The sequence below is a fragment of the Phyllostomus hastatus genome, unplaced genomic scaffold, assembly GCF_019186645.2.
Source record: "Phyllostomus hastatus isolate PE091 unplaced genomic scaffold, TTU_PhHast_1.1 phas_contig_57, whole genome shotgun sequence".
NCBI classification, from domain to species: domain Eukaryota; kingdom Metazoa; phylum Chordata; class Mammalia; order Chiroptera; family Phyllostomidae; genus Phyllostomus; species Phyllostomus hastatus.
In genome coordinates this window covers 935807-962167 of record NW_025333912.1, presented here as the reverse complement: position 1 = coordinate 962167, position 26361 = coordinate 935807, and the positions used below count along the sequence as shown (strand labels likewise).

The following is a 26361-nucleotide window of genomic DNA, read 5'->3' as shown; positions in this document are numbered from 1 at the left end:
CAGGGTGTGCAGAAGGGAAACCCAACCAACAAGCCCACCAAACTGTGACTTAGGCCTTTTGCATGTACCACCCCACTTAATCCTCACTAAACCTTGAGGGTAGATATCATTATCACCCTCAGAGAGATTACGTGACTAGGCTAAAGCCTCACCAGATGATCTGCACACAGACCCTGTGCTCCCACCCATGCTCTAGGCTCCTGGATTAAGTTTTACAGGACAGAACAGGGCAATGGTGGGAACCACAGGCATAAGTTAAAATCTCATCTCTGCCATTCACTAGCTGAAGGCAAGACACTTAAACCCCCCAGGCCTCAATTCCCTTGTCTGTGAGATGGGAGAGATCGGTTATTAGAAACAACAGGAGTTGTTTCAAGGTCACACATTTGTTGTGAAGAGCCAAAGGGAAATGTATATAAACTACTTAGCCACGCGTGCTTGTCACACATCAAGTGCTGAATAATCAATGGTCACTGTTAGTTATAGGTCTGTCAAGCCTTGTAGGCTAGTCCTGGAGGCCCAGGCCTTTGGCTCTTTGGCTCTTTGGATCCCAGCACCTTCCCCAGGGGTCAGCACATTAATAACCCTGCATAAATATTTGCTGAACAAAGAGCATTTGTATCAGGTTCACACTCTCATGTTGTACTCGAGTGTTTTAATGAGCTTCTCTTTATAGTGATATGGTAGCTCTGCCCTGCCCATGAAGCAAATGGTGCTTATCCACCCCCCCACCCCAGCTCTGGCCCCCAGACTGTTAATTCATAAGGTCAAGGTCTGCACGTCTTTTGTACTCCATGGATCCCCAATGCCTAGCACGGAGCCCAGCACACAGCAGGGCTTAACAAGTATCTGTGAATTGAATGTTTACTATACATTTGCAGTATGGCTCACAGATCCCCCAGCATTTTCACATACACATGTGCATCATCCCTCTGCAGAGCAGGTTAAAGACACGGGCTCTGGAGCAGACCACCTGGGTTCAATCTCCAGCTGCACCATTAACTGGTTGAGTGACCTTGGGTAATGTACATAAGTTTTCAATGCCTCAGTGTTCTTACCTGTACAATGAGAATAATAACAGTATACAGTTGTTGTGAGCACTAAAATGTTCATTGGTATGAGCCTTACGAAACAGCACCTGGCACACAGTGTGTGTTCTTTAAATGTCAGCAATGACTAATTTTGATTGTGGCTGTTTTTCTCCTATCACACTGTCAAAAGCAAATTATTCCAACTGCCTAAAACACTTCTCCTTTCACGTAAGAAAATATGAAAACTGGCATCTTTACTTAAAATCCTGAAATTAATATTCAGCGGAGCAAATCTAATCTCAAGAAAATGACTTCCACAGCTATTTGCAGAAATAAGTGTATTTATAAAGTCTGTCCTTAAAATAAAATAATCCTAAACAGTTCCAATCTTCAACCATTTAAGGCTCTTCCACATTTCGAGCAGTGGATTCTTCTCCTGCAGCATTTGGCCTTGTTCTCACGGACAAGAGCAGCTACACCGACTCGAGCAGAAGTGCTCATATGAGTGCGAACACACACACACAGACACCAGGCAACAGAATGAGGCCGTGCTGTCCTCTGACTGCACCACAAACCTCATTGTGCTACTAGGGCAGAAAGCATGTCGATCCTGGTATGCACTTAGAGCATGAACCTGGTGATTAGGGCACATGTTACTTCAAAATGCAAATCAGTGTATTTAACTGTTGATACTTCTTTGCATGCTGAAGAGATTAAGAGGAAAAAAATAAAACAAAGGGAAAGGGGCACCTAGGCACTTCACCTACCTTCAACACCGTGATGTTCCAAGCAAAGCTTTCAATTGCCTTGTTGAGTTTTCTTCCTTTCAAGCCTTCCTTTGTCCCCAGATTATGAAGTTCCTCGTGGAACTCCATCCCTTGGAAAAGAGACCATGGAAGAATTCTTAGAAATAAGCATTTTTTTAACATATTATAAAGCAAAAATGTAATTTCCCATTCCTGTCTTCTTATAATTTCTAAATCCCTAAGTTAGACCATTGTCCCCACTCTGCTCATCCCCACTGAATGGCTGTCCTTCAGGGAAGCCAGTCAATGCATTAAACTAAACTACGTTTTAAACAACCAGGAGCCACAAACAAAGACATGAGAAGGTAAGAAGCACATTCTTCGAATAAGTTACATCCATCTTGTTTGTCCTCCTGGTTTTTTTATAAAGTGGTATAATGTGTGAGTGGCAACCATATGTGATGGATGCAAATATCTCCCTTTTCCTGCGAACCATCCCTATGGCTTGACAGAGGGCCGTAAGCCCACAATAGTGACACTGGTAATTAATAAATGTTGAGTAAAAATAAAAAGCTTTTTTAAAAAATAGCATTCCTGGAAACACCCAAATGGTTCAGATTTGGGGATGACCTTAAAGTGATTATTAGCTCAACCGTTCTCTCAAGCTTGAATACTATAAAAAAAATCACCTCAGCACAATCTGTTTCTTCAGCCTATGTCTTAGAACTTCAAGGATAGGCATCATCATTTCCTATGGACAGCTCAGCCCATCTTTGAAGAGCTATGACCGATATGAAGCCAAAGTCTCTCTTCCCTGGAATATCAATTCACTCCTTGGTGCTAACTAGACCCAGACCAACAAGGTCTAATCTCATTTCCACAGAGCTGCCCTTTCAATATTTTAAGAAAGATATTAAAGCCCACTAGAGTCTTCTCTTTTCCAGATTAAACATTCTAATATGTTTCATCTTACTAATAATGTCTTTTGTTTAAGGATGACATCCAGGCAGGGCCACTGCATTACATAACTTCCCAGAGTGAAGCTTGCAGAGACCAGGAACATCTATCAGAGTGGGCTGGAGGCAGCCCACGTGAGGAGGGGATTTACCACCACCCTACTTATTCTAGCTACTTGCTTTTATTAATGCGGCCTAAAACCGCATTAACTTTCCTGGTGCTAACATCTCAAACACCGCACCTGGTGGAGCATGACTGTGGAGCCTGGACTAACACTGATCGGCTCCACCACTCACCAGGTATGTGAGCATGAGCAAGTCTCTGGAACTCCACAACTCTGTTTTCTCACTGGTAAAATGGCGATAAGAGGAGTGTTTGCCTCAAGGGGGCTATGGTGAAGACTAAGTAAGTGAATACATGCAAAGCTCTCAAAGCAGTGCCAGGCACAGAGGAGCATTATGTAAGTACTTGGTGTTACTATTTTTGTGTTTCCTGTCAAGCAAAACATGGAAGCCTGCTTGTCAGTCATGGAAGAGCGCCATGTTTAAAGTCTGGTCTGGCTTCAAAGGTAAGCTCTACCACGTTTTAATTTGGGATCTTCAGTAAATCACTCAATCTCAGAGAATCTCTGATGCCTCATGTGTAGATTGGATATGATGATGATTACCTTGCAGAGTTGTTATGAGAACTAACACAGTGTATGTGCTTAGTGTACGTGTACGTGTATGTGTATGCGCATATGTAGCAAGCAACTGTCATTACTGTCATCATCTTCATCATAATCATTATCGTGTGTGTGGATCAAGGAGACATGGATCCAAAAAAATTAGAAGTGTGGGGTTTGGATGAAGATAAACATAAATAGAGGTGTGCCCTCACAGATATGTAACCCATCCCATCCTCAAAAGAAGGACATTCTAAAATAGGACGAACAAATGAGGCAAAGGCCTAGAAGATAAGAAGGATTATGGTTCAAATTGTAAAAATGAGAGGTAATGTGGAGGCAATGTGGAACCAGAGCTTCCACACCAGCAGTAAGAGGTCTGGACGGGCTCCCAAACCACAAGAGCAGATTCAGGAACCTCTCCTCTTCAGACCTCAGCCCCCTAATATACACTGTGCACTAAGCAAAGACTTACCGTATTTTGCCGTGTGTAATGCACTCCCATGTACAATGCGCCCAAACTTTCAGGGGGGAAAAAAATCTTGCATTTTAATTCAATTATGTATTTATATATTCATTTATTTATTTCTGTATTTATGTGTGTATTTGTTTTTATTTAGATGCTTGTTTTTGGTATTATAGAGGAATTTTAGCACTTATTTTTCAACATATGGATATTGTTATTGCTTTCTACAGTAACATTTTTAACACATAAACATAAATAAAAGAATTAAAAACATTTATACAGTACTACCCATGTATATAATTTAGTACTACTCATGTATCATGACCATCCTTACTCTTCCCTCAAAAATTTAGGCAAAAACATGCGCATTATACACAGCAAAATACAGTAAGTGAACTCAAAGTATAAACTATGCCATCAAATATTTGAATTTTAAGAGTAAGAACACAAAGTTTTTTTTAAAAAATCTGTCAATTCTGAGCGAGGGCGGGAGGGGCGTACCTGCTTTCTGGCACTGAACGATCTTTTCCTGGACCGTGTCGGCCATTTCGATGAGAAACCGGCTCTCCTGAATCATCTGTCACAAAAGAAACACCAAAATGTGGTTGTCAGAAATCCTTAACCTGGCTCATCGGAAAGGGCTCACACAGATAGACCCACATGGTACGGTCGGTAATGGGGAGCCAGGGCCCTAACCACAAGAAATGGGAGAGGGAAGGATAACCTCTGCTCCAGGGGCCACCCCCTCTAACACTGCAGCCAGAGTCACCTACCTCATGATTGTTCTGGTCACCTAACAGGCTCCTCACACAATGGGTGTCAAACAAATAACTGCTGAATAAATGCATACACATTCTTTAGGCCCCTGATCACATTCATGAATACCTCTTATTCCACTCCCTCATCCCAAAAGTTACTACAACAACATCAAGGCAAGTGGCATTGGAATAACAGCAATGAGATCAGAACAGGGAATCTGATAAGCTGAAGGACTACTGGACAGGTGAATGAAGTTGGCAGCCTGGATTTGGGGGGCCCAAAGATGGCAGTCTGGTCCTCCCTCTGAAAGAATTCCAGCTCCATTGGCAATAACGAGGAGTGGGTCAGATCTCAGAGCAACCAACTTGATAGAGCTTATAGGACCCAACATTGAAATGACTGTCCCTGTCCTCCACATTTGCATAAGAAACAAATATGTCCAAGAGGTTATTAATATATTGAGTGAAGTAAGGGAAATAAGACTGGTGTTAGAGACATGAAGAAGAGAAAAATCTGTATGTGAAGAAAAGGAAAGATAATCATAGGTAAAGAAATTGTGATCAGAAAGACAAGGATGAGGGCCTTTCGAAGAAATGTTTAAAGAAAGGCAACCAATAGGCAACTTAACACTTCCTGAATTTATTCAATTCTCAATAAATGCTGTCTCACTTCATCTGGCTATTCTATGTGTATCTGTCTGGCTCAATATTCTGAAGGGAGTTACTTCAAGGCAGAATTCAAAGTGGGCATAAAAGGTCTTCGGTAAGACATTTTCATGTCAGATGCTGTTGAACAGATTGTAGACTTGTATAATCACTTCCACATACAAAGTGGTTTGTGATTACAAATTGTCAAGTGGAAAAAACACTGAGTCACAAACTTTTAGTACATAAAATCTCCATAGGAGTAAAATCCTATCATTTATTCATTGAACAAGTGTCTATTCAGCAGCCATTATTTGTAAGCTCTATGGAAAGTCCAAGGGATAGGACGCACAGATGAGCAAAAACAGACACATCTCTGTCTCCATGGAGCTCCTAGTCTAACAAGGAAGTCTACTCAAATGAATAAAATATGATAGTCAATTCAACCAAACAAAATTCATTTACTCATATTTTCTGCCCACGGTAATTAGTATAGAGAGTGATTTATTTGAAGGGCTAAACTGACTATCAAAACCATAAAACCAGATGCTCAAGAAGGTCTCATTGAGTCAAACTTTTGGACTGTATTAGTTAATTCTTTCAATTCACCAGAAGAAGTAGAATGCTTGTGAATAACAAGTCATCAAGTGGTTAATAGTAGCCTGAGTCACTATAGCTTCCAAGTGAATGGAATTTATAGGCAGAGAAAGATTTAATATTAAGGCAATCTAACTTAGTCTTTGTTAAGCTCAGCACCCACAACATGCAACATCAATTGAGTTTTTATAATACTTTCAAAAGTTATCAGAGGTTCCAATTACTCAAGTGGTAGACAAAATGTTTTCGTAAAATTTAAGCAAGGGAAATACTAATTTAAAAAGACACATTCTGTGACTTTACCAAGAGTAAAGTAGGTAATATTATATGTACTTTTAGAATCATTTAATTTTAAGCCAAAAAAATCTAAACTTTCATGATCAACACTTTATTTTTATAAAAAAAGGAAACTAAAACTTACAGGAGTTAAAATTCTTGCCCCCAAACAGAACTAATTAATGATCAAGCTGAAATTAAAATCCCAGTTTCCTGTCATCTCTCTTACTTTCAAGAAAAAAACAGCACCCCTTTATTTTTGTTTGGCCTAGCCGTGCTCCACGTGAGAATACGTGCCTTCACATACATGAAGTATTTTGAGTCTGAATGGAGCATTCCAAAGTCACCAGGCCCAGGATGCTAGAAAAAAAACATAAGGACATGCCCATACCTAATCCACTTCAGCCAGAATCAAACATACCCTTTTGAAGAAAAATTTTTAAAAAAAAGAGAGAATAAGGCTGGTAATTTCCTTTGTTAATATCTTGACTATTATATTCATCTTTCTTGGTTTTGCTCTAGGTAGAGAATAGATGATATCATTCTCTAATTTTAAAAAAAAAAACCTCTTTATTGATTTGTGACCAGCTTTCATTGCAGTATTTTACTAAGTGTCTTCTCAGTGCTAACAACGAAAAGAATACACTTCCTGCATCCACAAACTCTTTGTTAACAACCCAAGAAGGAAATGTCGTCTTTGCCACGGCTAACTCTCCTACCTGCACTTTCAATCCCACCTCTCTCCTGCTTCCCTCCAGAACCCACTCCTAACGAGCCCTTCTTTTGTTCATCCACAACCTCTGCCTCTCCCCTAGCTTATTCCCTTTTCCCGTGGTCAAATCCTATCAGGCCTCAAAGCTCACTTCAATGCCCCCCTTCCACTGGTGTCCTGATTCTCCCTTCCCTCCTCTTTTACTTCCAAATTCCCAGAACATTCCATGTTTTTAATCCTCACCTGAGAATACATTTTGAGTGATTTTAGAGAAAGAGGAAGGTTGGGGGGTGGGGGAGAGAGAAACATAGATGTGAGAGAGAAATATCACTCAGTTGCCTTCCTGTACACACCCCAACCAGGGATTAAACCCGTAACATAGGTATGTGTTTTGACCAGGAATCAAACCCACAACATTCTAATGTATAAAATGATGCTCCAATCAACTAAGCCACCCAGTCAGGGCAGCAGAATCTTCTATTTTTTTAGTCTGTTTACAATTTTTTTTACTCAAATTAAAATTGTTTCCCTCTATTATCTCCCACCCCTCACTTCCCCAGTAAACTGTAATTCCAGTAGAGCAGGGACCCTATCTTATTCATCTTCATCCCCAAATTCATCTATCCATTTATATAATCACTTTTTTCCCATTTTACTTTGTGATACTTATTTCTTCTATACATCTATTATCCATACATGTATGCACAATCAAATATTTTATTATTGATCACTTCTCAAACGCATAGTTATCTTTTTTGAACTCTTCTAATCTCGCTTTCTGTTCCTAGTCCTTTTTTTCTAGGCTTCTCTATTTTTCTATAATCTTACATGCTCGTTCAGATTAAACACTGAAAAATAAATATAAAGCTTTTAACAGAATAATCCCTACAGAAAATATAATATTCTATATCAGAAAATAAATTTTAAAACTTTATTACTTATTTGAGGTACAATAAAGTCAGGACCAAAACATACAACAAATTAAATGATTCAAGTTCTCTTCAAAAGCCCCCAAGTAAGGACTATTTGTTAACCCCATACTGTAAGAAGTTTGTTTTTCCCAGCGTCCAATAGCTCACTTCATAAAGAGATAGTCAAGTGTTCTGTAGCCTTCCACCTAGAAAAGCATCCCTTTGACATTCTCTAGAGCAGGGGTGTCAAACTCATGTTCACCGGGGACCACATCAACCTCACAGTTGCCTTCAAAGGGCTGAAATAATTTTAGGACTATATAAATAATTTTAGGACTATATAAATAATTTTAGGACTATATTAACTACTTCTTAACTGTTAAGGGGTTGAAATTAAATTCAGCCCTTTGAAGGCAACCACGAGGCTGATGTAGCCCCCGGTAAAAATGAGTTTGACACCCTTGCTCTAGAGGATAGCCTAAAACCCATTAGTCATAAAAATCACAACTTTCATTCTGAAATACCTCATCATTGATATTCTCAGAATTTAAAAATCATGGCTCATATGAACTTTTCTCATAAGAGCATTTTGACTTCTCCATAATTTCCTTCATTGTATTTAGAAGAATAATTTTATTGGATTTTCCACAGCTAACTTCTAATAATAGTTGTAGACAAAACAAATAAGATGGATGGTTGAAATGTACCAATAATTCTAAACCATATTTGTATTAACAATTTCAAACTTTCTCCCAGCTAAGTATTTTAATTATCTAAGTTTTTAGGAAAGAAAAATGTTTGATTTAAGTTTCATCTCCTTCCTAGGTGTGTACAGAACCTGCCAGACGTGGCATATAAGGTGCAAAAGCTAAGGTGAGAAGCACGCCCTCAGAAAATCCTCCTGGTGGGACAGTAGGACACCTAGCCAGCCTTTGCTAGGTTGACTCAAATGGTAGAATCTGGCAGTAGCCTGATTTACATATCTGATGCCTCAGCCTGAGCTCCCAGTTGCCTTTGCCTGTTGTGATAACACAAAGAGCTTTTCTTTGGCTCTGTCACTTGAATATCTCCTAATGGATCTTATTGCCTTGACTTGGCTTTGTATCTAAAAGAATAGAGGATTTACCCAGATAAAGGGTGGCATTAGATGTCCTCAACAGGGGTGTATAAAGTTGTCAGTTAAGATTAAAATCATTTATGTAAAATGAAAACAGTAACACTTTTACTCAGAGATGGACTACATTGTCCACCTGTGTGAAAAAAAAATATGTCCTCCCAGCTCTTCCCACTAGGGAATTTAACCAACTGCCTGGGATCACTGCAGAGTCAATGTGACTATTTAATGGCCCTGAAAAGATTAGCTTCCATCACATCATGACTCACAGACCTCCCATGGACTCCAAGGTTCTTCGGAATTATATCTAAATTCCTAGAAACACAGAACTTCACGTTTAGAAGTCACCTTAAGGACCACCATTGACAATTTCATTTTACAGATGAAAAAACTATCCCCCAAACTGACTTGCCTAAATGTGCACAACTAGTTGGTGAAATAGTTGAGTCTAGAACCCAGGCACTCTTGTGGAGCAGACCTAAGCTGATAAGTTGGTCTGTGATTATAGGTATCATATTAAAGCATACAATTCCTATTGTAAATGCTTGTTGGTGATTAACATTTATTAAAGTAGAATTCATCAAGAAAAGCATCATGACTGCTCTTTTCTCCATGACTGCTTCTCCCTGCTAGTATAATTTGCAGCATGCATCAACCAACATAAATATTCTTCCTACGAAACCTAGAAAGGAGTGTACTTACTTACACCCACTGCTTTTTCAGGAAGGAGTTATCAGATTTGGAAAATCAGTCACATTAGAATATGGGAGTCAATGAAAAACCAATCTACTCTAGACCAATTTCTCTTCCCTTGAAAAGAGTGATGTAATTAATCTATCTCCTACCTTCCTTCTGATCAAAACACTGGGTGTTAGTTTTGGTTCTATAGTGACTCATTTGTTCAGATTGCTTAAAATAAAACTTAAATTTTATTAAACTTGGCACATTTTAAAATTTGATTGCTGTTACACATACATTTGCTAACTAGAATGAAGATAATTTCTTTTAATTTTTAATTTCTTAAAAAAATTAAGTCCAATAAAAGAAATGTTAATAGATGGGAGTCTTTTGTTTTTCAACAAATTCAATCCTATCAGGGCTGTTAGTTTTTGGTGAAAGAAGAACACACCTAAGATGGGAACATTTGCACGCTTATCGGAAGTCCACTGCCCTTGGTGTGAGCGATGTACTCTCTGTCCTAGGACTTACTCTGCGTCCCATTTCCAAGCCTGATTTAGGATGGCGCAGGACAAGAGCACTCGCGTGGAGCGGACTAACAGATGTCCAGCTCCATGTTCAGACAGCAACAGGAGCTGCTTCAGTGACCTGCTTTCTGAATAAGGGACCATTTTCTGCAGTTGCTCTGTTTCCCAGCTGTTGTCAGCTATATATTGAGTAAACACTTGAAATGTTTGATCTTATCCAGCTATCATTAAAATTTAACTAATACATAAAATTACCAGGTGACTAACCTTCATGAACATTCTCCAGAATTTTCAGGCCAATTCAACTACTTCATACTGCCTTTAACTAAAAATGCTGCAAGAACTTGAATATTCAGGAATGTAAAGTGAACTCCGAGGATCCAGGCACAATGTTCCACAAAGGACCTGGCCTGAAACACTGGCTTACTGACGTGTCTCTGATACCTCGTGTCTTTGGGACCCTGGTACCAGGTGGGAATGGGGCAACCTTTGAGGTGCTGACAATTCCCCATCATACAGAAAATGCTTCAGAAGACATTACCATACTCACAAGTAAAGGAAGTTTCAATGCACTAAGTGTACAACATCTTGTTTTTAAATAACTCTGGATGGCACATACCAGCAGGCTCTTCTTTTTCTGGGTTCAATTACTACATAGGCCAACATAGTTTTTGAAATGCAAACTAACATAAAGGTCTACGTAAACTTTATAAGGAGAGAGGGATGGAAGAACAGTGTCTTTAGTTATCTAATTTCAATTTAAATTGATTTCAATAAGCAAAACCAAGGCGGACATACCTACAACTTTTTCCCATCCTGAGGCTCAATATATCTTGGTAATAACACTGACAGAAGAGAATGTATGTAACCCAGCTGGTCATGGTTGGCTTCATTGGGATACCTGCCAATAGACTGATTCCATTGCAAGAGTGATTCAAGACAGCAATTAGCTCTTTTTGCTAGATTCCTGGTCACGCTAACACAATCAACCACTCACCCCAACTGACTTAGTAAAAGATTAAATAATCTTTGACTCGTGTCCCGTACATTGTTTTGATTTCTTTTTTAACTTCAGAAAATCTGGTGCCTTTACCACAGTACAGTTTTAACTTTTATGTTAATGGTAAAAAAGTGAGCACAGAAGTCACTTTCAGAAAATGCTTTGGGTTCATTTTTTCCAGTTGCAGGTCCCTGTAACTCTTCCACCTCTGAACATTATATCTAAAACACCAACTACCCAAATGTCTTCACATTAATTTAAAACACTTAAAAAGACCAAACATGTTAGGCAAATACTTCTTGACTATGCATTAAAAACCACACTGGTGAGAACTTAGAAAAATAAAAATTGAGCTATCTAAATAAAAAGTCATGTTAATGTTAGATAATGTTTTTATTTAAAACTATTTGTAAATAAAACCTTGCTGACATGCTGTAAGAGTGAGTGTAGGGGGTGTACTACAAATCACTGCAAAAAGTCCATCATAGGACTCAGGTCCTTAGACTCAATGAGCTCAGGACGGAAAACATCATCTGGTTCACTCGCTGGGCCCTGTGTGTCTCTGCTCCCTCCCTTTTGGGGAGGTAGGTCCAGCCTTCCTAACAGGATTTTCCATTTCCTTAAAGACAGAAATTTTGCTTCATCCCATTTCTTTCCCTCAGTACCCTGCACATAATGAGTATCCAAAACATGTTCGTTGAGCTGACTCATCAAAAGCAAAGTCATGAAAATAATGTCAAAAGAGAAAGCGTTTCACAAGCGGCAAATACACATGTTCCTATCTCATTTTATTTATATTTCTCTCGAGTCAAAGAGCTCTCGTATTTCACACTGTGGCTATTTGTGCTGATATCTGTCTCTGATTATACATCTCTGCATTATATAGAATCTAGCAAAGTTCTTTATATATGGTAGACACTGACTGTCATGAATAAAGTCAATAAATGAATCTCTTCTTCATAAGGTAAGTTTTGCTGGAGGTTAGAACAAAGGGCTGGACATTGATAGAGAGGGAGTTAGGCTGGGAAGGCATTCTAGGTGGGAGAGAATGGAAGTGCAAAGAATGGAGAATGAGAAAGGCACAGCAAATACATCACTTGGTTGGAGGAAGGGGTGCAAACAGAAGGAAATGGAAAGTGAAGATGGCAAAAGAGACAGCACTGCGAAGCTAGGTAAAAATAGACCAAAAAGCGGTTTGAGGATGATCATCCCAACTGCTGAATTAGGGGAAAATAAAGACTAGATGGGGGACGAGCTCGCCTACAGACAAACTCAAGCAGGAGGGGGAAGAAGGGAGGCTGCTGAGAGCCTTGGGGAAGTCCACGTAAAAAATGGATACGTAAGAGTAATGCCATGAGGAAAGAAGCAACAGATATCATTGATATTGAATCGTAAATTAAAAAAAAACTTATTGGAGTTAATATGGGGAGAATTTGAAAGGATCTGAAGGAACTGAGGACCATTGGTGCAGGGGTATCTTTTGCAGTGGTCAGAAAAGAGTGAATGAGTACCTTAGGGAATAAAAAGGTTAACCCAGTTTTAAACCCATCAAATTTCTGTTGTTTGTTTTTGAGACACCCAAGTGATGTCCTGTAATCAAATGAGAAATGTGACTAGAGCAACATGTTAGGGCTGGAGCTAGAGATGGGTTTCTAAAATAATATTCAATCTACATGCATAAAAAGGACACTATTGTAGAAAGAAAAAGGCCAAACCTATTCAAACAAATTTGGATAGCATTCTACTGAACTTGCCGACTACTTTTCAGTGTAATCACCCAGCATTGTCACCACGCATTAAACAATGAGGAACACAAGCAGATCACCCGTCAGAGACCCACAGGCCTGGCTGTGAGCTACTGGAACACAGGCACACTGAACCTTGCACAGCGTTCAACACAGTGGCTCACACACGGTGGGTGCTCCATGAATGTTTATGGAATTAAATATCCCCTTTCCTGGCTCTGGCACTAGCCAACCCTTTCCGTAACCAATTTTCATTTTTAACAAACCCAAGAACAAGATTAATCCTAAACAGCAACAACAGCAGCAACAACAACAACGAAAAAACCTCACGTCGTATCACTTTCATTTGCAAAACATAATGGTACTACCTTATGGTACTACTTACTTTAGAGGCTTAACAGCCTCTGAAGACCTAGCAGTGACTCTATGGCTTTATTAACAACTTCAGTGGGATGTTTTCTAAGAGAAAGTGGAAATCCACAGTGGGGAAGTGACGCTTTTTCTTTCAAAGACCTGACCTTCACCCACCCCTCCCCAAAACCACAGTTCAATAAAGGGACAAGTCACTGTGAAATGGTGTTCTGATTTTAAATTAAGTTCTTGGGACGGGACTGAAAACCAGCCCTGACGACCACAGAGCCGCCAGAATGGCACTGCAGCCAGCTGTCTGCAGCTGTCACCTGCTCTCTGCTGTGCGCCCTGAGCCTGGCGAGGAGGCATCGATCCCGCCGTCAGCTCTCAGGGCCTGTGCCACTTGCCTGAGTGACTGACCGATAATGTCCCCGGTTTGCTTTCATGCTTTTCAGACACCATCACTTCCCACCTCTGGCTGTGACATATGTTTGGTGTCAGGAAAGTCGCCTCTGCTTCGGCTGCACTAAATGTCCTCTGAGCATTGACACAGCTTCTTCCCTATTCAGTGTATCGAGGGAGACTGTAGATAGGGCTGCTCCAGAGAACCACTGCATTTACTTGAGCCTCTCCCTCATCCAGATTTGGAGAACCCTTTGCCACAGGGGTCTCTTCCTTCTCCCAGTTGAAAACCTGCTGGTGGGACAGAGTCTGCTGAATTCATTCAAAAGTACAAATTACTGCTGACCCAATGTGCTACTACACATGGGGAGTTTTTTGCATTTTAAAAGAGATGGGTGTCTTTTAAAGGAACTGATTGGAATTTTGAAATTTCAAGTACCAAGGAGCAGATAGCAAATACATGTTTTAAATAAGATGGAATGGAGGCAAAGAGGTATCTCCTGAAATTATGCCATGTAAAGAACTCTATTCTGTTCCAGATATCTTTGGGTTTTGACTACTCGATATCAACACAGACACTACAATAATGTTATAATTGCAATAGTAATGTTAAAATGACCTTTAACACTGAATAACTTTTAAATCCCTCAAGAGGAAAATATTTCCAAATCTTAAATTAGCCAGAAGTTTGTAAGGGCTAAGGTCAACTGAGGTCATTAGAGAAAAGGCTAAATTTAGAAAAAGTCTGTGCGGATGAACTCCGGGTCAATGTTTTCTAAAATATTTTCATTTATTTCCTCTGGAGAAGTAGTATAGTTTGATGCAATTAGGTTTGCTTTCAGTAAGCGTGGGTTACCTAGTTTCCTGATTCGTTTCTTTTGATACTGAAATAAGCCAAACATTTGCATCTGTTCAGAAATGACTTCAGGTGGTTTGTTATTCTAAACCTGTCCTGTGTATTTTAGTGGCTACAACTTTTTCTCTTGGTTGGCATATATACAATTCATTACCACTTTTGAGAAATCCAAACATTTAAGTAACTTGAGTCTAGGTTGAACATGCAAGCTGTTTACTTTAGAGTATCTGCCCCCTACCACCACCATCACCACCACCAGGCAGTAAACCCTGGATTTTCGGCATTAGTCACCCAAGCAAGTTTTTATTAATGTCTGTGAGGTTTTTTAAGACTTTATTTTTATGAGAAGTTTTAGGTTTACATAACAATTGAATGGGGGAAAACAGTTTCTACATACCCTCTCACCCCACCCAACCCCCCGTTTTCCCTACTGTTACCACCTGCAGTAGTGTGAGGCATACGTCACAATTTAGGAGCAAAGACTGAGACATTTTTATTAGGTAAAGTCCGCAGGTCACATTAGGGTTCACCCTTTGTGCTGTACATTCCATGGGTTTGTACAAATGCATGATGACATGTATTCACTACTACAGTATCATAGAGAACAGCTTCACTGCCCCGAAATTCCCATATGCCCCATATTTATCTCTCCCGCTCTAGCCCTACCTCTCCCGTTCCCTCCAAACTACTGGTCTTTTTACTGTCTCTGTAGCTCTGCCTTAGTCTATGGGTTGTAACTCTGCGGGTAAGAGAGGAAGCAACTTAGCCAGGGTGATGTCATAGAGGTAAAACAGAGGGGATTTAAAGATTTACCATAAAGCGCATTCGGTGACAGTATGGGAACTGCATTATCTTCATCAGGAATAGATGCTTTTACTTTTCATTCATCTAACATCAATTGGTAACACAGTACGTGCCAGCGCTGTGCTCACTGCCAGAGATAACAGTAGCAAGCAAGACAGGCAGGGCCTCTGCCCTCGCAGTTATGCACTCACATGGAGGGGGAAAGGAGAAGAACAGAAATTACACAAAAGGTCAAACAACATCTTTTTCAAGGCTGTGAAGTAGAATGATGGAAATCAGAGTTAGGTAATAAAGTGACAGGTGGGGATAGTGGTTAGGGACAGGTTCTCTGAGGATATGACACTTGAGCTAAGAATTAAAGGATATGAAGCAACTACCCATGCAGGACAGAACTTTTTAGGCAGACAAAACTGCAAATAAAATGGGCCGGAGATGAGAACAAGCGTGTTGCTCTGACTGAAGCAAGAAAGAAAGCAAGCTCATCTGACACAGGGACTGAACCAAGGAGAGAGGGTGAGGGTGAGGTGGGCAGAGGTGGGTGGATGGGCAGGCGAGGTCAGATCCTAGATGGCCCCACGGGCCACAGTGAGGAGTTTCCACTTTACTATCATGGGAAGCCACTGCACAATTTTAAAGCAGGAAAGTGGCATGATCTAATTTATATTTTCAAATGACCACTCTGGATCTACAGAGTATCTTAGGAGACATCCTTAAATGCTAACACTAATGCACTAAGAGTATTAAAGATACCAACAGATACAATACAGGCCCTAGACAGTAAAAATGGCATTTTGACATTCAAGGCCAAGGTCATCATGACATGTATCTGCCCCTACTACCCCACTCCCTAAAAAAGTAACCAAAGAGATGTCAGCAGTGTTTTCGATCCCATCCACAGTCTACTGAGATTACCATTTGGTAGGAGGATATTTAGTACACTCAAACCACTAACAAAATTAAAAAATCATTCCATAGGAAACCATAAATGAAGACATTACAAGCATTTGTGCTTTCCAATATAGCTTTTTGTTTTAAGTTTTGGAAAATCATACTATGCCTGCAATTCAAAATTGTGTTTTAAAAATATAAATGAGAAATGGCTGGTGTTCAGATTTGGCTCAGGCAGATAAAACTGGAACAAAACCCCACTGGACACGTGGGGGTGTGAAATGGAAACTGGCCAACCGCAGTCGAGGTGCTGTGCTGCTTATTACAAGCCCAGCTCCAGGGGACCCGGCCCCCCTCTCAGTAATAATTTTTCTTTCTTTGCTTTAAAGGGACTTGAAAGAATAAGTGATTTCTACTGTCTGTCTCTATGGCAACTAGTACCCTAATTTCACCTCTTAGATGGCAATTATACCTATTCACTGAACAGCTTTCAGTTCCTACTTTTATGATGAAAAATTGACTTCATGAAAAATGAGGTATAGGCAATAAGCGAACTTTCCCCCGGCAGCCGTGAAGTGCAGTTTAAAAGAGGTGCAATCACTCATTAGCAGAGCGCACTCTGTGGGGCTGTTCTGTTCCAGTTGTAGGGTGTCTATCCCAAATGTTTTCCCTCTACTTGTTTTTTAATGATAAAACATTATTTTTCCCCTTAACATTTATTTTTATTCAACTATGAAAATTACCCAGGTTCATTATAAAGAGTTTGGGAAATAGAAAAGTGTTAAAAAGCATACACAAGAAAATAAAATTCACACTGCTTATTTAAAAACCATCACTATAATATCCTGCTAGCATTTTAAATGTGTGTATATATATAAATGCAGTTTAAATACTATTGAGTATATTTTTGGAACCAGGCTGTTTCATGAAATATAGTATGAGAAGTTCTCCACATCATTATATATTCTCCTAACGCATGATTTTTTTTAAGATTTTATTTATTTATTTTTAGAGAGGGAAGGGAGGGAGAAAGAGAGAGAGAGAGAAACATCAATGTGCAGTTGCTGGGGGCCATGACCTGCAACCCAGGCATGTGCCCTGACTGGGAATCGAACCTGCGATGCTTTGGTTCGCAGCCCGCACTCAATCCACTGAGCTACGCCAGCCAGGGCGTAACGCATGATTTTAATTGTTTCAAAGGAGTCCATAACATTGTTTCCTATATTTTATTTAACCAGTCCCTCTATGCTGAAATTTTTAAGTTTAAATGTTTACATACAAATCTGTTGGCTTAGAATAATACCCTGGAAAGGAAATGCATAGATCAAATAAGATAAACATTTTTAATTCTAATGCCAAATTTTTCTCCCCCTAAATTATATCAATTTATTTTCCCCTTAGTGGATGGCAGTATCTACTTTCTTAAATTCTTTATCAGAGGTACCGTTTTTTAAAAAATGCTAATTTAATGGAGAGGAGAAGATTCTCACTACATTTATTTAATATCTATAGTTAAAAACTTATTTTACAGTTAAGTATGTTTTTACATTTCTATTATACTTTTAAGTAGAAGAGATGCAGGAATTTCCTGTCCACCTCTGAGACAAAGACTATTTGTTTTCCCCTGACATCCATAGTCACTCTATTTCTTAGTTACAGAAGAGATGACTTTCAGTTGGACATTTAGAAATAAAGGCATTTCCCATCCTCTTTTGCATCTAAATGTGTCTGTGTGTCATCTCCAGGCTGAAATATGAGCAAAAATGACCTATGCTATTTCAGAGAAATTGCCTTAAAGGGAAAGGATATGCCCTATATTTCCTCTTTATCGTCCCTGTTAGCTGAAATGTAGATGTTATGGTTGGAGCTTCAGCAGCCATTTTGGACCATGAAGACGGCACAGGGATGGTGACACAGAAAGCCAGAGGAGGTCTGGGTTTCTGAGAACTTTGGAGAAGTGCCACCTTGGACGGCTGGTCTCCGTATTTTAATGTGAGAAAATAAAACTTTGTATTTTTAAGCCACACTCAGCTTACATTTTTAGCTTCATAAAGATGAACTTGGTCCTGACTAGTATAAGATTTTTCCCCATTTTTTCTTATCAATGTTTAAGTACTTTTTCTATTCCAAGGATATTAACTTTAGCTGGTTTATACAGTACAAATTTTACCAGTTGGCCATTTGCTCCTTAATTTTTTTACAGAGTAAGAAGATGCAAAAATATAGTTATTCTTAAACTTAATTGCTACATAAACCTATTATATATTCAGAAAAATTAGAGAATAATATTAGCTTAAAAACATAAATTCCTAAAATATATTTTGTCTCAACCATCATAAGGCAGCACGGAGGCATAAGTTCCCTCCTATGGGTAGGCAATTAAATGGTTTCACTGTAGGCTGAAGTCACTTAGATGACGAGATGTGTATACTTTTGAGGACTTAATCAATAATTCATTCTTTGCTAAACCAGAGATCTTCCATTTGCAATCTGTGGAGCTCTGGGCTGAAAGCACAGCCTCAGAGATCTCCACTGGGGCTCGGGGGAAGCTGAGTGGGCTGGCTCTGCCTGTCACCCCCAATTCAGGTGTCAAAGGCAATCACTCTCGGTTATTCATGAGAATTGCACAAAAGAGCCTCTGCAATATGATTTCACACACACACAGATAAGAAACACGGAGTCATAATTTCCTACCAGATCATAAGCAGCCAGCATCTTTTTCTGCACATCTGGAATTGCCCCCAGAGGCTCCAGATAAGGAAAGTTGTCTTTCATCACAAGCAAGACTGAGGGAGTATTGTCACCGGTGATGAGCCGAGAGGACAGAGTCAACAGGCACTGCTTCAGACTGGCGATTGGAGGAAGTCCACACAGTTCCTTGATGGACACTATGGCATTCTGTGAGGAAGAAAATATGGAATCACACTTCTGACCACAGGACACATCACCCCTGCACCTCCAGGTTAACACAAAAGTATATTCATTAAAAGCACACCCTTAAATACGTATGTAATTTGAAGCAAACTGCATTATAACCAAGCAAAAATGTTCTGATATGCACAGAGCAAATACAGAGCTAATTAGCTAATTCACTATTAGCTCTCATCTGTCTCAACTTCTATCAACTGCCACAAATGCAACACAAAGCAAAGGAGATTATGACCCAAGTCTACACAGTGCTTTTCAAAGCAGTGCACTGGAATATTCACACACATTTGCATTGCATTAGCTGGTCATGAATATCTTATTTGATTTGTATCATGATGATCATAAAAACATGTCTGTGGCTGTACATCGGAGTGCATCTGCTTTGAGCTTTTCCCCTGAAGGTAGCAGGCTGTTACTACTCACCACCCACTCTGACTAACCATCAGTGGCACTCCCTTGTCAGACCAACAGAAATGTATGTGCTCGGCAGACACACATACAAAACCACATTTCAGAGAGAGCTGCATTTGTCCATGTCACAGGCTTTTAAAAAATCCTTTTTTTTAAAGATTTTATTTATTTATTTTTAGAGAGGGAAGGGAGGGAGATAGAGAGAGAGCGAGAGAGAGGAAGAGAGATATCAATGTGCGGTTGCTGGGGGTTATGGCCTGCAACCCAAGCATGTACCCTGGCTGGGAATCAAACCTGGGACACTTTGGTTCCCAGCCCGTGCTCAATCCACTGAGCTATGCCAGCCAGGGCTAAAAATCCCTTGAAATAAGAATTATGAGTATTCTGTTGTATTAACAGTGAACAGTACCTAACCTGATATGCGCCTGGTGACAATGACGGCATTCATCTCTCTGCTGATTAGGCTCCAAGTTATCTCTAACCCAAAAGACTTTATGTTGAGATCATATAAAATATCAATACGACCTGCAAAAACTTTTTCCATAGCCAAGTCTCCTTAATACACATTTCAGTTTTTATTTTTTTTAGATTTTATTTATTTATTTTTAGAGAGAGAAGGGAGGGAGAAAGAGAGAGAGAGAGAGAGAAACATCAATGTGCGGTTGCTGGGTATTGTGGCCTACAACCCAGGCATGTGCCCTGACTGGGAATCGAACCTGTGATGCTTTAGTTCACAGACTGCACTCAATCCACTGAGCTATGCCAGCCAGGGCCCTTAATACACATTTTAAATACATAATATATGCAAAGGATATATTTCAAGAATTATATAGAAATATATAAAATCTACCTCTAACATACAAAGTTAAGTGTAAACTGACATAACTAATCTAATATAGGGATTTATAAAACCTATAGAATTATGTCAGAAAAAGTCATTAGAGGATGCTACTATTTGGAGCCTATTTTTAAATTTCTTACCATCTAAGTGTTTGTGTGTGTTTTACATACCATATTATTTTTTGCTATTTTGGCTATTTAAAATTGTTTTAAGCCTATCCCAGAATTCCTCTGGGAAGTAAAATAAAGTGTTCACCTAGTGCTGGGTGCGGGGTTCAGCATCATGTGACTAAAAAAAAACATGAACGATCATGGATTTTGGTAGTAGGCAATTCTGGTTTTAAAGCCCAACATTGCTATTTATTAACTGCAATATTTGGGAAATTACTTCACCTCTTCAAGTTTGTCTTTTGTCTTGAAAGTAGGGAGTTTTTGGTGAGGGTTACCATTAAAATATTAGTTAAAGGAACAAATAAAGTACATTGAAAATAATCCTCTCCGGTTTTGCTCTTGTATGCAGACCACTGCCGCTCCTGTGACCAACACCTTGCACATCGTAGGAACTTAGTACTTGTCGTTTCATTGCTTCACAGTTACATGAGCCTAGAATAAGTATATCACACAGTATTGAAGAGAGAAGTTTGCAGCCAACTCAAATTACTAGCGCTGGTGAACAGGAAGAAACTAACATTGAATTTCTACATGCTGAAGGCTAAGCAATCTACATACACTCCCATTTAGGTCTCATAATAATTCTGTGAGGTAAGTATTACCATTTGTCTTACCTTATATGAACAAAACCAATGATGAGGAACCTGAAATAGTTTGCTTGAGACCAAATGGGGATAGTTGAATCCAGAATCTATATCTTTCCATTAAACCACACTCTAAGAGAAGACCAAATAGTTTTCAACAAACTCATTTTTGTTTGTTTAGTTTTGTTTGCTCTTGTGGGAAGTAATTTATTATTGTTATACATTTAAACAACAAAAATAATGTAATAGGCATTACACTTGTTTTGTATGACTTCAAATTCCCTTCCATGCTCATATCCACAAATATTTTATACCTATAGTTATAATTATTATGCATGCATTTGTATACATATTTTATATACCACACACAGAAAATATTTTATATTCTATTCTTTTCACATATCATATACACACCCTAATATATCAGTTTGATTATGTACTAGGAATATTCAAAAGATATCAGGTATTTTGCTACATTGAGAGTCCATTAACTGCCTTACTGCAGGTCAAATTTAACATAACATACACAATTGGAAACATAAAATGTATCTGCTTTATCCTGGGAAAAACTGAACTTAATTAAGTGGTATTGGGTATATACCACCTTCTAATAATTATCTGGGGAATTAGAGCATTACTAAATCACAAGATTCACCGGTAAGAGTAGGGACAAAATAAATGGGATTTTCCTACCTGCATATTTTCTCTCATATCTATGGCTTCTCGTAAGGGATGAACTGCTATTTTAAAGATGTCATCTATGGTTTTCAGACCAATATTCTTGAGCATGGTATACTCTCGAACTTTCTTCCCCATTCGTACTGAAAGGCTGCGCTTCTGTGCCTTTCCCCCTCCACTTCGATTGGTTATTGCTATGTGGACAAAAAGAGTTACGTGCTCCATGATGTCACCCACAAAACAGCGCAGGGGAACATGTCGGTATCCAGGCTGCAAACACTCGAACGGAATTGTGTATTGCCCTATGAACTCATCCCCGATGTAGTCATCATCCAGCACTACAAAACGGATCATGGCCAGCTCAGGTAGGTTAACTTGAAACTCGAAAGTTTCATCAAAAATAGGATTATCGCTGTTTTGTTGTACAGTTTTAGTTCTTTGCTCTGCACAGTCTGCTGGTATTCCATGTATCTCTATACACACATAAGGATCTATGACATCCCCTTTGGCACAAGCTCCCTTGGGCTTCGGGAAATTCTGGCCACTGATGATCTTGATGTGAAGAGCCAGAGGAGACACCCCGGGGACGATGCCCTTTGTATTTGCACTGAAATAGGAGACCTCGTCCCGCATGATGGATGGCCTCAGAACATAACCACACCCTCCGTTTTGGAGAAACCAGCCTGTGTGGAGGTCCATCATGGGACCCGGAGTCTGAAAATTCATTGCCACAATCTGACAGCCACAGTTCCAAAAGTCCTGTGGATTCAAGTTACTGGAATCAATCCTCATGGCACTTGGATAGATTCTTGATAAGAACTTCTTATTATAATTCACAAAATCTTCTGGGTATTCATTGGCTATTCGGCTGGCCTCTGTTTCACTAAATGAACAAATTTCCCAGTAGTTTTGGCTTTTCATAGACAGTTCAAAATCCCTGTACTGAACAGATTTACAAATAGATACCAAATCAGAGAGCTCTCTGCACAGCCAGATTTGTTTCTGCTCACCATTGTAATCTACAGACATCCTTCGAGACATTTCGGCTTCCTCATCTTCATCTGTTACCTCTCCTTCTAAAGCATCTGAATCCGAAGGCAATTTCTTTCCTTTCACAATGATCATTCTTTTCAATTTTTCTGGTGATGGGAGGTAGGATTCTGACAGCAAAGGTGCTTCGGTGTAGAGTTTAGTGCCAAAGACCTTCTTCATCTGCTGGACCATTACTTTCTGCTGTGGTATGGAGCAGTGATTCCCCAAGCACAGAATGAGTGGGTATTCAGAAGCAACAAAGGCAAACTTGTTTATCACCTCTATGACACTTCGAAAGGAAAGGTGTGTTGTCATGTTATTTCGATTACAAAGGATTGGTTCACTGTCTGGACCATCGCTGACATCGAGTTCAATGCTTCGACAGCCCATTTTCAAAGCTCTAACATACCCGTTAATGTCGGCCGGCCCCCTGAACTGGTCTTCTATGAGATAGGTATTGTGAGAGGCACTGATGTAGTAGTGAGATAATGGCTGGGTCATGTCTTGAGCAACCTTTTTTTGCTCAGGATCAAAAATATCACATTCTGGTGACAACAAATACTGGGTAAAGCCATCAATGGCGAGAAACCCTTTCTGACGTCCCTCTTCTGAAAATTCGTATCTCCGAATGATGTCTAAGCACATGTCCTCGGTGATATGGGTGACTCCTTGCTCAGCTTCTAAAAAGAGCATCAGATCATTGGCATCCAAGTATTCTTTGTTTTTAGATATCTGTACAAGTAAGAAATATACTTCTGGCCTGGTGCAAAGTTCACAAAAAGCTTCACAAAATTCCTCTTCTGTCACGCGGGTGGTTAGTTTTTCTTTGCTCTTCTGGATTTCTTTAAACTTTAACCTGATCTTGGATTCCTTCAGGGTAGGGTTGAGTTGTTTTATTAACTCCACAGAGGTGTCTTCCAACATAATCCCATTCCCATCGACATCTGCTGCTTCGAACACTGTTTTCAGCCACATGATTCTGGGAGTGTTCTGGTTGCCCTCCATAAAATCAAGGGGTTGCTTACTTCGAGAAACCAGGTACCGTAACCCTGACACCCAGATGTTTGCTACATCTGCTGAATTAGCAACTAGGTCCAGAGACTCGTAGTTCTCCCCATGGAGAATAGAAAAGGCACAGTCCTCACAGATTTGGTCGGCAAGGCCGTTGTTTCTAAATGTCTCTGTGTTCTTCCCCAGTCTGATCTCTTTTATGGCAGAAATATCCAGCTTAGCTTTCTCGAGATCCTTCTTGGAAGGTTCCCAGCGGAGAGCTTGCAGGTCTGGGTCCAGAGTGAAAAAGCGGTTGTAGATGCGAGAATTGGGCCGGACTTTCTTCAGCTCGCAGCCAGCCTGCATGAAGCTGATGCAGTCGCTGGCGCTGCTGATCTTCTTCTCCGAGGGCATGCTGCTGAAAGACACGGTTTTCTTCCTTCCACCGCATTTTTGGTTTGAAGGATCCTGTAAAACAATTTGAAAATAATGAATCAATTTCCTTTAGAAAAAGACAAATTCAGTGACACTCTGAATTCCTTATACTCCATTCAGATATTACAGACAGAGGGTTAGCTTAAAATTTACCTTTTCACGATTTTAGAAAAGAGAAATTGCCCAGAAAGTTAATAGTGTTAGGTTCAGAAAAAAACTTATTTATCAAATGCCTGTGTGTTCTTTGAAGTGAAATCAAGTACTGTTGAGCTAACCATAAATCGCTTGTTGGCTCATTAAGGCAGGTTGTGTAAGAAACTCTACATGTTGGTACTGTGACAACCTAGCAATGTCTATACAGGTATGTGAAAGAAAATAAAGCTGGATTTCCTTTAAAAGTTGTCCTTATTTATACTTTACAACAGTTTAAGTTTTATGCTTAAAACTAGTTCAAATAAAAGATTTTAACCTTAACATACTTTACATCACAAAGGGCTTACAATATAGTTTGACTAATTCTTTTTCCCTCAACTATTTTGAAGAATATGTGTCTTGAGATCAGAGAGAGAGCTAACAGTAGACACGTGTCTCTCACGTGAGCAAATTTTCAGGTTGACATAAACAATGTAAACGAATGTGATGAGAATTCGTGACTGCATCTCACTATAAGGCGATTAGTAGCCACAGCTTAGAATCAAACAGAAATATGAATAGCTCCACTAGCTTTTATGGTTGTTGCAATTTAAATTAAACTTCAAAGCCTTTTGCCATAAGATTTCACAGGGAACCCTTGCACCTTGCCTTTTCCCCATGTCTCTAAGTGTCCTTGGACTCAGTCTCAGAATCGGGGTTCCCTCAGCCCATGTCGCCCTTCCCTAAACAACAAGGCTACCAGGGCATCGAATTTCATCCATTCGGATTCGTGCGTCTTATCCAGGTTAATTATTCCTTGTGGTTCTTTCTTTCCTGGGTGGGTCCTATCACTCCCAATTCATTTACACTGAACATCTGACCAACACCACTTAAAACTGGATATTTCTTTATATTTTTCTCTGTTCAGAGCATAAACTCAAGTTAATAATGCTTCCAACCACATTCAGATAATTCAGATAATTCTCCCAGGAGAATTTCCCGAAAACACACTAAGGCATGTTTATAGTGCCCAATTTTATAAGCATATCAAAGAGGCCACAAAATGTTGATTGTAGAAGGCATTGTCCTTGGGGCAAAAATAACTAGTCTCAACTTGTGATTATGCCATTCCCTAGATATATGACCTTTGTAAGTCACTTAGTTTCCCTCTCCGAATCATTATTTCTGCTTTTAAATAGGAGTTAATGATCTATCTATAGAATAGAGGGTTATCATGAGACTCTTAAAAAAGAAAATGCACGTAAATTCCTTGTAAACTGCAAGTGCCTATAAGGTCATTCTTTTTGAAGTAAGAGGAACATTTCCTCATATATCTGGTCATGGGGGGACCATCATAGGCACCGACCAAGACATTGGAGGTTATCAAGAAATTAATTACTTAATTCTGATCTCTGAGCCTCTCAGATAAATTTTCAGTGATAAACTGAAAGTGTTTAAAAACAGCCACATGATATTACTATTCTAAACACTGAAAAGTATAGCCAAAGTAGTCTAGCCTGTCTCCTTTCCAGCATCCTTTTTACAATAGGGCAGAATGTTCTGTGAGGCCTCATTTAACTGTGGTCCTGCCTGTAAGGGCCTCCCTGTTCCTATGACTCGGAAAAGGCAGGATGATGTATTAGTCAATTGAGTAAAACCTTGCCTGGAAAAAGGAAACAAATTTTGTTTTAGTTATAGAATGTTGGTGAGATGGTTCATTAACCCGAATACATGTCTATTTCAAATGACAAAGATATAAATTACCCCATTTAGATTACAGAATATTGCCTCTTGGTGCCCTGGCATTCACAAAATTTGCTCTTGCTTTTCCAGAGAATTATTATTTTTAATTGTCCCATAGTGGTCAAATCCCTCACCAGGAAGTCAAAAACAACTGTTCATACACAGATGCGCTGTCACAACACATTTACATCCATCACGACCCACATGCTCAGAAATATCATGATGCTTGTGTGTATTTTTTCACGCCATCAAGTCAGGCACCTAATGGCACAGCTGAGATGGGATTAAT

The 26361-nt window shown here is 39.5% G+C and overlaps 1 protein-coding gene across 2 annotated transcripts in view; it reads right to left on the bottom strand.

Moving 5' to 3' along the window:
* The window catches only part of PLCL1 (phospholipase C like 1 (inactive)), a 321929-nt gene that overhangs the window by 40855 nt on the left and 254713 nt on the right, over positions 1 to 26361 (bottom strand). For both annotated transcript variants that reach the window (XM_045847614.1, XM_045847613.1), the window contains exons 2-5: positions 21756 to 24230; positions 18823 to 19026; positions 4366 to 4441; positions 1799 to 1908 (exon numbers count right to left, since the gene is read on the bottom strand). In XM_045847614.1, the coding sequence (XP_045703570.1) occupies positions 1799 to 1908; positions 4366 to 4441; positions 18823 to 19026; positions 21756 to 24176 (2811 nt within the window). In that variant the 5' untranslated portion in view covers positions 24177 to 24230. The remainder of the gene's footprint in view (positions 1 to 1798; positions 1909 to 4365; positions 4442 to 18822; positions 19027 to 21755; positions 24231 to 26361) is intronic.